Source organism: Haliotis rubra, unplaced genomic scaffold, assembly GCF_003918875.1.
Source record: "Haliotis rubra isolate DU_JTF1 unplaced genomic scaffold, ASM391887v1 Scf1409, whole genome shotgun sequence".
NCBI classification, from domain to species: Eukaryota; Metazoa; Mollusca; class Gastropoda; order Lepetellida; family Haliotidae; genus Haliotis; species Haliotis rubra.
In genome coordinates this window covers 67,448-84,777 of record NW_025765347.1, presented here as the reverse complement: position 1 = coordinate 84,777, position 17,330 = coordinate 67,448, and the positions used below count along the sequence as shown (strand labels likewise).

General features: G+C 37.9%; 1 protein-coding gene across 1 annotated transcript; it reads right to left on the bottom strand.

Moving 5' to 3' along the window:
• Nucleotides 1–7,905: 7,905 nt before the first annotated feature.
• On the bottom strand, nt 7,906–9,357 carry LOC124268972 (small cysteine and glycine repeat-containing protein 2-like). Its single transcript, XM_046703995.1, has 3 exons — nt 9,268–9,357; nt 8,569–8,739; nt 7,906–8,056 (listed from the first exon to the last, which is right to left on the bottom strand). Exons 1-3 carry the CDS (start codon nt 9,337–9,339, stop codon nt 7,949–7,951), a joined length of 351 nt encoding a protein of 116 aa, XP_046559951.1. The 5' UTR covers nt 9,340–9,357; the 3' UTR covers nt 7,906–7,948.
• Nucleotides 9,358–17,330: the final 7,973 nt, after the last annotated feature.

Below are 17,330 nucleotides of genomic sequence, written 5' to 3'. Positions count from 1 at the left end.
ACGCATGCACGTCGTCATATGAGCGAAATATTCTCAAGCACGACGTTAAACCCAATTTCATCTCACCTAACCTACGTGTGGCCAACATAATGTGTGAAATTTGGGGAAACGGCAGACAATGTGTTCAGCGCAGCAAAACGACAACCCCCAAGACAGAAGATTTCAATTTTCGAAACATCAACTCAAAACTTCCCTGTTTACATTTCACAAGTTTTTAGGTACAATCGAGCAGACATTTTCCACAAACATCAAAGGGCGTCATACGGCCTATGGCCTGTTTATGTAGGCCTCAGTATTGGTAAAACTGTGGAGGACATTTCCTTATTGGTTGGAGGCGCAAAGCCTCAACCTCTTAATCAGGCTGAATTTATCTCTCAGGTGAAATTTCTCTCTATATATAAACTTGGACTTTCAGCCAATGATACTTAGTTTCTTTGTATTTTGGCAATTCCAAATGACCAATGAATAGAGCTGTAGCAAATTAGGAGGCACGTGACCATGTGGGTAATCCGAAATGTTTGTCCTGCTTTAATGTGGAAATCAAGTTTTATATAAATCTCTAATTTAAAAACAAGCCTATGTTTTTACTGATAAAAAACGTTAGTAAACTGATATAATTTAATTCAAAACAATTACGTAATAGAGCACACATGTACTAGTTTAGTGCATAATTTCGAATTGCAGAATCACAAAATCCATTCCATTTTAGTAGCTTTTCCTGGAATTTAGATTCTAGCGAAGGACGGGTTTCCTACAATCGGTTCGAGAGGCCCCAAACCATCTCACATTCTTCTCACTAAATTTCTTAATTTACTCAAGTGCATCCAACGTTGCCGTTTTTAAAGGCTTTTCTTGTTTGACGCATCAGCGACAAAAATAAAGTGATTTTTTTACGTCTATTTTGACGAGCACATTATGTCTATATTTTTCAGCACAACATTCACTATCCTTTGTGCTTGTGACTGATACTACCGTAACCTTTACGCAGACAGCTCGCTTCATCAATACTTGATTGTTATTCATAAACACACGCTCACGAAAGAGTCAACGTTGTACTGTCAATTTTGGCAATAATTTCATATGAACATGGAAAGGTTTTTGTCGCTTTTCTTTATCGGATATTGAGATGACATTATACATGTAGTGATATTTAGTTGAGAACGTCTTTTATCAAATGATCATCAGACATAGAGCTTTGTCTGCACACATAGTGACCTTACTTACAACGGCTTTCAACCTGCATAGAATGTAGTTTAACACAAACTTAACATGGTGTTAGTTTGAAGATGATTGAGCGAGTTTAGGTTTACTTACTGGGTTTTGCGCCGATTTTAGCAATATTCCAGCAACATCACGACGAAGAACACCTGAAATGGGCTTCATACATTGTACCCTTGTGGGGAATCGAACCCGGGTCTTCGGCGTGACGAGCGAACGCTTTAACCACTAGGGTACCTCACCACCCCCTGTTTGATGATGAGGAAAGTTTAATGTTATATGGGTCTAAGACGATGTCCACACCACGTGCAATTGATTCATATAGCACTGACTGCATTTGTACACTGGGCAATAGAAACAGAAACAATTATAAAAAGTTTGAAATAACTTTTATTCATGAGCATTTTATGCGCACACATCGGAATGGGACACAGAGCTCTCAGAGAGTCAGTTTATATCTACTGACAAGTCATTCTGTTCATGTATCCAGGCAGACAGCGGAGAGATGCACAACAGGTCATGGCAGGCATACCGTTTATCATACATTCATCGTTCCGGCGACGACACTGTAAAATATAAAATGTGTTTATGAATGTCTTTATACATAAACCTATCAAGTCATCTAAACTAAAAATATCATCTCTTAGGATCACACTCGTGCGATTGTTGAAAATATAAACGATGTTATTAAAATGTATTTTCACTACACTGAATATACATGTTATGGAAGTTATGTTCAGGTTCATATGACTAGCTTTAGAGTGAGTGAGTATAGTTTTACACCGTCTTTAGCAATATTCCAGCAATATAACGGCGGCGGGCACTAGAAATGGGCTTAACACATATACTCATGTAGGGAATCGAACCCGGGTCTTCTGCGTGAACTAGTTAACCACAAGGCTACCCTACCGCCCCTACTAGCTTAGGAGGAATGTTATGTTGGGTGGTTTATTCTTTTTCAAATGAGGAAAATGACACATTAAGGACAATTTCACAAATATTCACTGTTCTCAGGACAGCATTCCAGACCGGTTTTGTAAGGGCACGTTTGTTTAGTTACAGGTTAATGAATGTAACTCCGAAACACATCTCCAAAGCTAACGTCTTATAGTGTGACAACTGTCAAAGTAGGGTACATTAACTTACCCCATACCACCGCCAATTCCGCCTCCAATACCGCCTCCAAAGTTTCGCCTGCATATTTGGACGTTACCATTTCCACTCTGACACGTCAAACCACTGCAGCAAGTGTTACCATTCATCCAACTGCACATTTGCCCCTCGTTCTGACACTGCATGAACAAGGTGGAGTATGTTGTAGATTTGTTTTATATAATATGAGTGAACAATACACATCTTCCAACTTCATATAAATAAGCAACTGCGTTAAACATATACAATGTATACAGTCACCTAGCATAACAGCATCGCGTTTTCTTTTACTTGTCGCGAAATGTACAGCAAAGTATGAAGCAAAAGGTAAGGAATTATATGGGTTTCTTTTTTCTGACGTATCAGAATCATTTGGATATTGAGTGAGTGAGGTTTTAAGCTGATTTTAGCAATATTCCAGCAATATCACGGCAGGGGACAGCAGAAATGGGCTTCACACATTGTACCCAGGGAATCGAACCCAGGTGTTCAGCGTGACGGGCGGACGCATTAGCCATTAGGTTGCTGGATACTATGGTAAAAGGTTATAGTTGAAGTCAAAATTAATGTGCATTAGTTGTAAGCCATTGCATACCGAAACGTTAAGCCTATACGACAACTGTTACCATGCATCAAATTGCATGTTTGTCCCTCATTGTGACACTGCATGAACAAAGTGGAAAATATTGTAGATTTGCATCGTATAATTTAAATGACAAATATTTAATACATCTTCAAAGTATGTATAATTAAGCAGCTTTGAGACAATGAAAGCTTACATGCAGTGTTAGAATAACAGCATGCGTTTCTGTTTCCATTTCTCTAACGAAATGTACAGCAACAAATGCCGAGCCTTTGACATGGGCTTCATTGCTGTGTTGTAACGGTTATTGTGATAAGGTGGAAACTATATTTTACAGGTGAAAATACATGAAAATATAATAATATCGTTATGAATGATAACAGAAAACGGTGCAACGCACATCAAGTCCAAAGAAAGCAAATTTACCGCTTTGTATTTGGATCGGGGAAATAGCCTTTCATAGCCTTTAATCATGGAATATAGGGCTGGATAATGCATCATTTCTGGTTCCATTTCACTCTAAAACACATTTTGCTAAAAGCGGCATAAAACCATACTCACTCACTCACGCTAAAACATTACTCAGATTAAAGGCTGATGGCATTCCGGATTTAGAATCTTCATATCCTTGCTTAAATGAAAAATATATAACCCGCAACACTTACCCCAAAGCCAAAGGCATTTTGCGCCAGGACTGACACCACAAAGAAAAAAGCAAATCAAACTTTGAGCATTATTATTATGACAGTGTACACCTGAAACAAAATAAAATGCATTACTATTTAAATTGTAATACTTCTGGAGAGTATGCATTGGTTCATATTTAAAACCCTAGTTTAGTCTGACGACAAAGGCTCATGCTGTAATTTATCCTTTCTGTTTAATTATACTGTAAAACTGTGCTGAGATACATGTCCTTGGTGACGAATAATGTTAAAATATGGAATGGGTTTAATTGGCAGAGTTTTCAAAAGTGATACAATTTGATTACCGTATGTTCACATTACAAATTATGACTGGGCTTGTCAGCACCATGCTCTTGACCATGCCCTTCAAAGTAGGAAGCAGGTTCCACAGATTTTACTGACAGCATGAGTGAGTGAGTGAGTTTAGCTTTCTGCCGCACTTAGCAATATTCCAGCTATATGGCGGCGACTGACAGTATGATATAATTGCAAATGCTGATCAAAGCACTGTCACTTTTAACTCACTCGAGTGTTCATCATACGTACCTGTTCAGCTATAAGATCAATTTGCGAATGTACAGTGACTACCAAGTATATGTATTTATACCCAATTCACATGCTGCATATGAACTATCGAACAGAAAATGCGTCGCATTTCACGCCGGATCAGTTAACGATCTGACAGCAACGTGTGACGTTAGTATGATCAGCTCTTGATCTTGATAAGTTATCGTGATACATACCTGTTCAGCTGTAGGATCAAACTGAGGATGTACAGTGCCTAACAAGTGCCTGCAATTATACCTATTTGCCAAGCTGCATATGAACTGATGAACTGACAATGTGTTGCATTTCATGTCAGATATCCGTACGATCAGGTAATGATCTGACAGCAACATGTGACGTTGCTCTGATCATCTGTAGATCTTGACAAGTTATCGTGATTCACATGACACATGTGTCATTGACACTTCACCGAACTTGAAGAGTGGAAGAAGAATTGCATACGACTGCCTGTTTCTTTTGGTAGAATCTGTCTTTTCAACAGAGAGGTATGGTAGTGGGGACGACAAAAGTTAAATATTTACCTATATTTCCTTTTACACATAGCAAGTAAGCTGCCATGATGCCTGGACATTTTAACAGACATCCTATCCACTGTGTTTTTTAACTTGTTCGAGTAGACAATGCTTTGTACAAGTACTGTTAATTAAACACCACGGTGAATGGGTGATGACTTTCATTCAAACTGTGTTAACAGTACGTGTTGGTCAAACTGTTAAACTTTTCCAAAGATCAATGACAACATTTTGGAAGAAGTGTAAGTTCTTCTTGGATAGATCTGTTATCTTAAAGTATAATGTCTATATAACATTTTGATCACGAAACAAAAATGGAGTTTCAGAAAGGATCGGGCTTATTTCAATTCAATGTATTACAGCACTTCAGATATCAGTTCGACTGTTCCCACCATACGAAATATATATCTTTTCTCTTTATAAAATCCATATTTTACACTCACTTTCTATATCCTTATGAGTTTTTCAGATTTTTTATTAATCGTTTATTTATCAGTTAAATATTATCAGAAAACTAACATAAGACTTGTGACATTGTGATGTCTTTTCAAAATCGTTATTATAATTGTCCTCAGCTGCTTCCGCGTTAATAGCATGATGTGACTAGATAATCATAATGACATATGTAAAGATATCCTTTAGTGATGGACATGCTTCATCTAAGCTCAATGTAGTCAGATTGTACATGTCATGTTGCATTTCATGTCAGAGATCCGTAAGATCAGAGATCCGTAAGATCAGGTAAGGATTTGACAGCAACATGTGACGTTGCTCTGATCAGCTGTAGATCTTGACAAGTTATCGTGATTCACATGACATATGTGTCATTGACGCTTCATTAAACGTGATTTGGTGGTCAAAGATTCGCAAGCAATTACTCCTGCGTTTGGCATTTTGGTAGAATCTGACCTTTTCCTATTTTCACATGTGACTATTAATCTGACATTGCTGATGGGTATTCTTTCTTTTTCAACTTGTTTCAAGAAGCGAATCAGTCATTTCGATAAACCACCGTTGTTGATTTGATATATCTCTCATTCAAACTGTGTCCATGCAAATATGTTTGAGATGTATATTTTTAACACGGTTGCATGACCAAGAAAATGTTCACTTGACATGAATTTATTATCTTACCATGTATGTATACTGTTGCGATCACGACACAAAAAATGCAAAATCAGCTCTATGCTTTGAAGGATACTTTTCAGCTATAAGTGATTTCCCCCACAAAACGAAAGAGTGTGAATTTTTCCTTCTCATAAAATCCGTTTTTTCCAGTCACTCACTTTCTCTCACTACCATAAGCATTTTTTGGACACTAAAACAATGTACGGGCTTCATGCTGGTGTGGGGGCTAAGTCATTCCTTTATTAGCTATACACGTCAACAAAACAAAATAACCTGCACATTCTTCAAACGACCTTGATGCCTGTAGAATCTGTAGACATTCAAGGAGGTACATTCTGTGAGGTCTATTCAAAATTCATTTTATTCTCTTCACTTGTAATCATCACTTGTAATTACCTGGCTTTCTTCTTCTTTCAGATAGTGATGACCACATGTAGATAAACCTTTTGTGATGAAATGATTAAGATTATATCGGAGGTCGTCACTCACAGCTCACGACTAGATAGAAGATAACAACTTAAACACCTGGGGGTAAATTTCATTTTACTGGACAGAACGGCTTCACTGGTTTACGATGTTGACGTGATAGGTCCACGGTAAGGGCGATGTGATCGAAAACCTGCAGCCCTCAAACGCCTTGATACAGTTTGTCGACTGATGACGTGGCCCAGAGCATACCTTGCTGATGGCGTCACTGGGATGAACCTGTTTCTCAGGTGGATGACTCTCAGGAAGCGGTCAGGTGTAGTGACTCGTGGTCTTCCACATCCGGGCCTGTCTATAGTCTCTCCTGTTTGCCGTAAGCGTTGCAATAACCTAACTATGGTATTGCGAGAACAACGAAAAGTCTTGCCTGACACAAAGTCAGTCGCCTAACCCGCTCAGTCACCGCGACTTCCGCTGAGCTGAGCGGGTTAGGCGAATGACTTTGTGCGCTGGCGATTAGGGTGTTGGTTCGAATCCCAGATTGGACTCAACCCAACAAAGGTACTAGAATCTGTACTTTACTAAGAAAGTGTAATCCCAAATATGACATATGTTACATTTAGTCACTTTCTAAAAGGCACTGTGTAAACACTCCCATAACACACATGTCCATGAGCAGAACTTCGAAGTCATAATGTTAAGGTGACATCTCGTGGGTTGAAATGAGCTTAAACCCAGTGCGTGAATGAGCACTGGATGGGTTCGTGCTTGCGCGTTTGCTTGTATTGGCCCTGACATGTGTCTGTTTCTTCGTGTTGGCCTGCTGTTCACTAGATACTATGGTGCAGTTTGTAAAACCTAATTTTGTGACTGCCAGTCGACCCATCCTTCTTTTTTCTCCGAGCCACAGCCACGATTTTTACCTTTTAAGGTAGTTTGGTATGACTCATCCAGGGGACAACTCCCACTATTGGCTCCGTTGATTTCACTTGAAGTGATGCTGCAGCTCAATCAGCTCTTGATAAGACTTTCGCTCCACTTCTGATACCTCATTCTCATTTTATATCATGATATATCATTGAAGAACAGTGCTAATATTGTCCTCCTGACAGTGAATCTATCATAGTCACAGTGTATAACATAAACGAGTGTTTCCAGATAGTATTCTGGTGTTTTTAGCACACAACCCATGGTGTAAGTATTGCTGGGAAATCGAGTAGGAAGCATACGATCCAAAGTAAGGTGGTCCTACTAATGTAGGATAGCCTAGTCTTAACATAGTTACATTGAATAATCTGATACAAACTGTGATACATACCGTACTGTTTTAGCGTCCCTTGTCGACAGGTATTTAATTATAACTAACCTGTTCTCGCCGCTAAAAGGTACAATATTGCCGATGCGATGTTAAAGTTTAAGTCACTCACTCGATCATTGTTTAGTGTTTTGGGAAAGTGAATTTGATTTGACGCATGCTACTTGATGACGGTTCATATAATAATTTGGTAAGAAACCCGAATACATTGCCATTAAACACGCTTCCATTTCTTTTGGCAGCAACAACAACTGTACATACACATGGGTCAACATCAGTTTGGTATGTTTGAAATCACTTTTTATTGTCATGCATGTCATGAACACATATCATGATGCTCAGATAAACGTATACGTTATATCTATTGACAAGTCATTCTGTTCATGTGTCCACGCAGACAGCGGAGAGATGCACAGCATGACATGGCGGGCATGCCATTGACCCTGCATTCGTCATTACGGCGACGACACTGTAAAATACAAATGAATATATTTACATATCCTCATATCGTACAATCTCTTTGGATCATGTGGATTCGTGATCATAAGTAGATTGTGAAATTACTATGTTTGTAAAACTGGATTTGAATGCATACATATGATGACTTATACATAAGATACTTAAGAAGTATCGTAACTACGTTCAAATGACCAGCTTCAGAGGTGTGTTATTTGGGATTCAATGGGCTCAAACACAGCACATGACTTGATTGAAAGTCCTTTTTTTCTCATGACACTTGTGAGCATTCAAAAGCTTTCATGGAAGGTTTCGATACAGGTTACTGAAAAAAGGTTCAGCAGCGTATTTCCGAATTTAACGCACATCCCATAGATATTCTCTTTTTCTCATGACATTTGTGATCATTTAATATCCTTGTTGGATGTTGCTCAGAAACAAGTTAATAGAAGAAGTTCGGGAGCACATTCCCCAGTTTAACACGTTATAGTGTGGCAACTGTCAGAGATTGATAAGCTAACTTACCCCCATACCACCGCCAATTCCACCGCCAATACCACCGCCAATTCCACCGCCAATACCGCCTCCAATGTTTCGCTGGCATGTTTTGATGTTACCCATTGCATACTGACACGTCAAGCCATTACAGCAAGTGTTTCCGGTCATCACATTGCATGTTTGTCGTTCGTTCTGACACTGAATGAACAAGGTTGAGTTTGTTGTGAATTTCGTATGATTTAAGTAAATAATGTTTTACACATCTTCCTACTATATATAGTTATGAAACTACACCACATTACCGGCAATTACGCAGTGTTTTGATAACAGCAGGAATTTCTCCCTTTATGTACAGGAAAATATGAAGCAAATGGTAAAGTAATAAAATGGGCTTCATTGCTGTATTGTGTCATCATATGGATATTAAAATACGGCTAAAAGATTATTGTTGATGTGAAAATAAATGAGCATTACAATTTTGACTTATTACCGAAAAAAGGAAATAGGAATTGGAACGAATACATATTTTCCTTTGGATGTTACAAACAGAACATCAGACCACCATATCCCTTAATCATGGAATATAGGGATTGATATGCTATAATTTGTGTTTCCTTTCGCCCTCTAAAACATTACTCAAATTAAAGGCATTTTGCTCAGATTTGAAATTCCTTTATCCTCATGTACGAAGATTAATTATATCCGAAAGAAGGTTGTGACACTTACCCCAAAGGCCAAGGTATTTTGTGTCAAAAGTGACACCACAAGGAACAAAGCAAGACACACTTTGAGCATCATTGGTATGCTTGAGCACTTCTGAAATAACAATGCAATACAATTCAAATTTTGAAGAATATAGTGCAGCGACTCCTACGGTAATTAAATCAGGGCCCTTATTCTCGAAACGTTCGTAGCCCTAAGAATTCTTAATTTTGATCGTAGCCAATGGGTTCAGAATGGGCTTAAGAAGTTCTTAGGGCTACGAACGTTTCGAGAAAAGCTAGCCTGTTCTTTAAAACACTGCTGCAATAAAGTGCTCAGACAGATGAAAGATCGAATAATGCTATAAAATGGAACTGTGCCAAATTGACCCATCTTTATAAGATGCTAGAATGCCGCCTGCAAAGTTGCGTGTTTTTGTCGTTCAGAATCAGATAGGTTTGTCCGCAGCATACTCTTTCCCTTGCATTTCATCAAAGTAGTATCCAAACCTTCCACTCTGTTGGCAGTATCATATAATGTATGCTGCCGGACACTCGAGTGTAAATCATACATGTCTACAAACCTGTTCAGCTGTAGGATCAAACTGAGAATGTACAGTGCAAAACAAGTACTTGTATTTATACCCATTTCCCAAGCTGCATATGAACTGATGAACTGACAATGTGTTGCATTTCATGTCAGAGATCCGTAAGATCAGGTAATGATTTGACAGCAGCATGTGACGTTGCTCTGATCATCTGTAGATCTTGACAAGTTATCGTGATTCACATGACACATGTGTCATTGACGCTTCACCGAACTTGAAGAGTGGAAGAAGAATTGCATACGACTGCCTGTTTCTTTTGGTAGAATCTGTCTTTTCAACAGAGAGGTATGGTAGTGGGGACGACAAAAGTTAAATATTTACCTATATTTCTTTTTACACATAGCAAGTAAGCTGCCATGATGCCTGGACATTTTAACAGACATCCTATCCACTGTGTTTTTTAACTTGTTCGAGTAGACAATGCTTTGTACAAGTACTGTTAATTAAACACCACGGTGAATGTGTGATGTCTATCATTCAAACTGTGTTAACAGTACGTGTTGGTCAAACATATGTGAAGATTCCACTGTTAAACTTTTCCAAAGATCAATAACAACATTTTGGAAGAAGTGTAAGTTCTACTTGGATAGATCTGTTATCTTAAAATATAATGTCTATATAACATTGTGATCACGAAACAAAAATGGAGCTTCAGAAAGGATCGGGCTTATTTCAATTCAATGTATTACAGCACTTCAGATATCAGTTCGACTGTTCCCACCATACGAAATATATATCTTTTCTCTTTATAAAATCCATCTTTTACACTCACTTTCTATTTCCTTATGAGTTTTTCAGATTTTTTATTAATCGTTTATTTATCAGTTAAATATTATCAGAAAACTAACATAAGACTTGTGACATTGTGATGTCTTTTCAAAATCGTTATTATGTATTCGCTCCGCGCAACATGTAATTGTCCTCAGCTGCTTCCGCGTTAATAGCACGATGTGACTAGATAATCATAATGACATATGTAAAGATATCCTTTAGTGATGGACATGCTTCATCTAAGCTCAATGTAGTCAGATTGTATCGGAAAAGGTGACTGACAGACTATTATTGGATGCAAGATTACATGTTTATCTGATGTATCATCCTTAATTGGCGCGTCCCAGTGGTATAAATACGCCAGGAAAGTCAAATAAGTATCTTCATTCCAGGTAGTCAGCCGTACAGGTATATCCTTGTATGTTATATGTGAAATTCAAGTGGGTTACAGAAATGTTTTCTATTTCCAACAGATATACCTTTATTATTTTATGGGAGACCTGATATGATGAAATTTCTGTTGTCTTTTAAACTGAACACCATAATTTATATCAAAGTAATGATTCAAAGTAAGAAGATATTTGCAGGTATATCGTTGTTTTTCTATGACTGAAATTCAAGCCTATTAATACAAAATAATATGTATTTGATGTTTATATGAAATGCTTACTAAAAGTTAACTTGAATTGAAACACAGGGTGACGTAAATGAATTTCCTTTTCAGTTTTACGCCATCACAATGATGTCCAAGGTGTGTGTTGCTCTAATCCTCGTTGCATCAGCTCTGATTCAAGATTCGCATGGCTTTGTAAGTTCTAAATCATGTGATACTGGTCATGCGTGTTCAGGTTACATACCAAAACCCTTAGAGCTACGACTGCTGTAGCTCTGTGTTTATGTATGTGAGTTACGGTCGTCTTAGCGAGTTGTCCAACGGCCCCAGGGCCAGTTTAAACGTTTATTCTGACTGGTAACAATCTTTGAAAAAGGCGACCTAATGCCAGATTTTCATGTTTTCATTGTGCGATCATCATACATTAGTGATTGAGTGAAAGGGAATTTTAGTTTCAGTGTATTTCATGAGACGTCCGGTTTTTCATTCGAATTACACCCGTCACGGGTTAGAATGAACCTTCAGTAGCCCATGCTTGCCGTAAGAGGCGCTTTGAGCATCCTTATGTTTGGAAATAGCGCTATATAAATGCACTATTATTATTATTATAACGGGATCGGGTGGTCAGGCTCGCAGACTTGGTTGACAGATGCCATCGTATCCCATTGGATCGATGTTCATGCTGTTGATCATTGAATTGTCTGGTCCAGACTCGATTATTTACAGACCGCCGCCATATAGCTGGAATATTGCTGCGTGCGGCGTAAAACTAAACTCACTCACTCACTTTCGGATTACACTGTGTTCATTCCACCTCTGCTGTGGAAGGATGGCGTGCATGGATGACATGTTTTTAAGTGACGCGTATTTACAACCAAATACATAATTAAATCTTTGAATACCATTGATATTATCAAGAGCGCCAATCAGCTACTGGCTTCCCGTGTAAAGTGTCTATCGTTTTCATCTTATCACGAGTGTTGTTCAACATGTACAAATGTAAGTTTCTGCTGCCTAGATTTTATTCTCCTGACAAACTATTAAGAATATATTCTGGTCCGAAACGCCTAGTTCCTGATAACAAAGATCACATCCTTGAATTACCCCACTATTCATGTCCTAACTGATATTATATATTGTTCATTGCAAAAGTTATTTTGTTTTCCAGTGCAAGACTGAGGGGCAATTGTGCAATGTGATGAATGGTGAAACCTGCTGTAATGGCCTGATGTGTGAGTCTGGTATAAGAAACACGCGAATCTGTAAGAGAAACGTCGGCAGTGGTACTGGGGTAAGTTGATAACTAGAATGTAAGATGAACAAATTAGCAAAAATTATGTTATCTTCTTTCGGCAGTTGGGAAAAAATGTGTCTGTGATCTATTCCTGTGTGACACCTTCCTCCAGACTGTAACATACATTTCATATTTTGACAAGTGATACATTCACATGTATCTCTTGAACTCACTCTATTTAAATAGCCCTATGCAAATGTACAACATTTGCTGACGTGAGTAAATGTGCAGATGTGCACATATGCATATGTGTGTATATGTACATTTTACTACGTGTTCACATGAATTTAAGTAGGGTGTGTAATTAAGGTATCATAGCCCAGGCACAGATCTTGAAAAACCTGAGCCTGTTAAGGAGCTTCAGTAGTAAAAGACTATTTACCAGTGACGTATGGGAAGAGAAATAGCTTGTACATTTAGTGTAGACATACTTATTAAATGAAACATTGATTTGGATTTAACGCATATCTAGACAGTTTCTCATGAAATGGAACAATTATGTAGCAGTACATTCTGCTTTGGATTGCGATCTTTACACACGCAAACACTTTTTGCTAAGTGTTCACAACATTTTCATTCAGATGGAATTTACATACAAGTAAATGTATATTTGCACCTCCGCCGTACCACATGCAAATTTACCCCTGGTGTATTTCGTTTATCAGCTTGTCCTATGCTTACAATGAGAAAAACAGAAAGAAAGATTCTATCTAATGCAAACCCAAATGCATGAAGTGCATCATTTGCGTAATGTACATTTATTCCTGAATAATTAATTGTCCGCAAATCTTATGTCAAATCCTAGTTCCCTCACCAAACCCCAAACCGAAGTTGTGTTTTCAATTTGATGACATTAGTTAATTACTCCATATCTCCATCGTGTTCATAACATCTTCATTGCTTTTTTGGTTTTGTTTCACAGTGTCGTCTCCGGAATGAAGAATGCAAAATAAATGGCATCGACGCCATGAAATGTTGTGGTTCACTCCGCTGTATGCCTGGAATGATGAACAAGATGATCTGTCAGTAGATGGGATCTGATGACTAATCTTTCATATTGAATATCTGAGTCATTTGATTTGTTACTTGAATGTCTTCTGAATAAAACTATGACGTCTCATTTTCGAAATAAATATTGCGTTATTCTCTTATGCTTTACCTCAGACATATTTTCGAAAGGGCAGTGTAATGTTCATTTCATGTATGAATTCTCTGAACATACCTCTGTTTACATACTGGGCATGTGGTTTGTGCGAAAAAATGATACCACAAGGAACAATGAAACACACAGTTTGAGTATCATTGTTATGCCTTGGCACACCTGCAACACATTGTAAGTCTTATTAAGTCCGAAGAGTAAGGACTAGTGTAAAACCCTAGTGTAGTCAGACGAAAGAGGCTGAATTAGATACAGTAACTTTGAAATTCGTTGTGCATATTTGTGTCTCTTTCTGGTGCAGGGACCCGTGAAGATCCGGGGTAGAATAGGTCTTCAGCAACCCATACTTGCGACTATGCTTGTCGTAAGAGGCGACTAACGGGATCGGGTTGTCAGACTCGCTGACTTGGTTGACACATGTCATCGGTTCCCAATTGCGCAGATCGATGTTCATGCTGTTGATCACTGGATTGTCTGGTCCAGACTCGATTATTTACAGACCGCCGCTATATAGCTGGAATATTGCTGAGGGCGGTGAAAAACTAAACTCACTCACTCACTCTGGTGCAGGATCTGACTATCACTGCTTCCAATCACTGATTATGACTTGGTTTATCAGCACAATTGTCTTCCTCTTGGAATTCGTCAAAGTAATAACCAAGCTTTTCTCACACAAGATCTTTTTCTGAAGTGAAGTTAAGCGAATTAGTGAATGTACAGTGTTAAGCAACTTCGTGTATTTATACTCATATCCTGAGATGCATGTGAACTGTTGAACAGAACATATGTTGCATTTCATGTTAGAGATCCGTTGGATCAGTTAGTGATGTGACGGCAACGTGGGATTTTACTCTGATAATCTGTAGATCTTGATAGATTATCAGAATTCCCATGATACGTGTCACAGACGCTTCTCTGAACTTTACGGGGAAATCGCGAACAATGTGTTTGGCGCTTTTAAAAAATCTTAGATACTTTTCACCACACACAAAGATCAGAAGACTATACTTTTCATTTGAAGGCGTCAGGCTACACATGCATGCAAATAAAAGAGTCCTGAATTTTACTTTTGACTGAATTTTTCATGGCTGCTGGGTATTGGAACACGGAACGTTTCCACTATTTCTGTAACTTGTTTCAAGTAGCAAATGTGGAATTACATTTGATCAAACACCATAATCGATTTGTAATATTTTCATTCAAACTATGTTAAGTGTCGTTGAATGACTCGCCTGTAACGTTGTCATGACAACAATAACAAAGGTTTCTAAAGAAAAGCAAGGTTACCGTTATCAGAACATTCGTGTATAACGTTGTCATCATCACGACAAGAAAAGTTCTTAAAAGGTGCATATGTTTTTTAAGCGTGCTCAAAATGAATACTGCTAGAAGTTAGTCTTTTTAAAAAATAAAACGTGTTGGGTTTTTCTTGTAAACGCATGACTGCAGCACTTCTATTTCTCTGCACCAAACCAAAGATGTCCAGCGTTTATCATTCCTCTGTATAAATACCGCCTGTTAAACTCACTTACACTCTTTTTTGTATTCTTAACAGAATGGCAGAATATTGTTCGACCTGCAGTAGATCATGCCGGTTCGGGGGCGAAATCGTTCTTATAAATAACAACAGAACAAAACATACCGCAAATGCTCAAACAACTTTAAGGCCTGTACAACCTCTAATCGTGTCAGGAGGTAAATTCTTTGAGGTCTTTTCAAAATTGTTTATACCCTGCTAATCACATGTAATCACACGCCGTTCTTTCATATTCACATCATGAAATGAGTAAACATTATAGCTACCCATAACACTTATCTAAATCCAACACATGTAGGAAAGTCATTTTCAAGCAAGTGCTATCTGTAGATATAACAGAACACTATGACATTTAAACACTTGTTCTAATAATGTGCTATCCTTATCTTGTTTTACATAATTTTATTTTTGTGTGCGCAAAGTGTCTCTGTGGTATAAAGCGTGTAAATAACCAGGCAGATATAACTCTTTTTATGTGAAACACAATTTTCGAAAATTATTTTTTATGCATGAAATTGATGTAATTATAGAACTCGTTTACGATTATATGGAACAAGTTTTTATGGATAACAACTTCTTTATTTCGTTTACGATTATTTTTTTTTTATATCTTTGGAATATAATAGACAGTTGTTTGATCGACAGTTCGTGTGACGCTTATCGGATTTTGCAAAGCAGTAAATATGAATCAAATGCAAATTTTGATCTTTATAGAGGTGCAATTGTTGTTTGCTTTTATGTAAATATTTCATTTAAATTTGATAGGTATTGAACGTAACCGTTAGTATTTTCATTTTACAGTGTTGTCTCCGAAACGATGAATGTCAACCTAATGCCATCGCTGTCATTAAATGTTGTGGGTCACTCTGCTGAATGTGTGGAAAGATGGAGAAGAGGATATGATAGTAAAGGGCATGTGATGTTTGATCATATACCCCAGTTCTTGCAAGCTGATTTGATCAGTCTTTGGTTTGTCATGTGATCTGAGTCAGAGTAAACGTTGACATCTGAAAAAGTGAAACCGTGTTATGATCTCGTTCGTTTCTTTTATGATTTATCATATTAATTTGACTTAAAATTGAGATTGTCATTTCAATTACATCTCTAAACTATGTTCATGGACAATGGGTTGGATCAGCGGAAAATGTCCAACGCCCCACATGGGCGCAGTGGTGATACTAAGCATGGATACATGTTCATGGAGACTGTGTGAACGTTCAGTCTCACTGGGAAACTAATGAATGTTGCTGATGGTGATTCACTTGTCTAAACGTATGTATGACTTTAACTTCCAAAACCATTACACCTTTGTTTAATAGACACACGAATATAATGTACTATGTTAGTTGTGATACATTGTTATGCTTCATGATTTTTGTTTGTTTGTTTGTTTGTTGTTTAACGCAGCACTCGGCAATATTCGACCTATATGGCGGCGGTCTGTAAATCCAGTGATCAATATTATGAGGATAAATCTATACAGCTGGAATACGATGTGTCAAGTCAGCGAGCCTGACGATCTCGTTAGTCGCCTCTTACAACAAAACATGGGATGCTGAAGATCAATTCTAACACTGATCTTCACGGGTCGGTTAATAATCTGAGTCGAAATGCAATAATGTAATTATCTGACAAAACTTACCAGTCACTGTTCTTTTCACGAACGTATCGTTGCACCCGATGTCACAAACATTTTAGCAAGAAATGACAGTTATCTTAATCATTAAGTATGTTTCCAAGGTAAATCACCCACCACATTTTTTCTCGTAGTAAACAACCATACTTCGAAACATATGAGTCCATTCATAATAACAGCTAGACTGCTGAAAAAGGCATATGCATACTGGTACAACGGCATGCAAGTATACATGCATGTGTAGATCCCAAGCAAAGGTTTATAGTAAGATGAAATTTCCCCAAGATGTATTATGTGTGTGTATACGTGTGTTTGTGTCTGGTTGTACTAGTCCAGGCAGACTAGAGCTGGAAGCCAAACCGGTCAGAGTGCAATAGAAAATAGTGATTCAAGCATTTTATCTGTATAGTCATTTGAAACGTGAATTCGATGTACATAACGAGGCAGTCCATATGTCTTCGAGACCATGT

Bases quoted from the DNA above. Each gene is read 5' to 3' on its own strand.
- LOC124268972 (XM_046703995.1), bottom strand. From the start codon at position 9,339: ATGATGCTCAAAGTGTGTCTTGCTTTGTTCCTTGTGGTGTCACTTTTG. The intron at 8,740-9,267 runs GTAAGTGTCACA...TTGTTCATTCAG, and splicing joins AAAATACCTTGGCCTTTGGG to TGTCAGAACGAACGACAAAC. The intron at 8,057-8,568 runs GTAAGTTAGCTT...TGTATTTTACAG, and splicing joins GAATTGGCGGTGGTATGGGG to TGTCGTCGCCGTAATGACGA.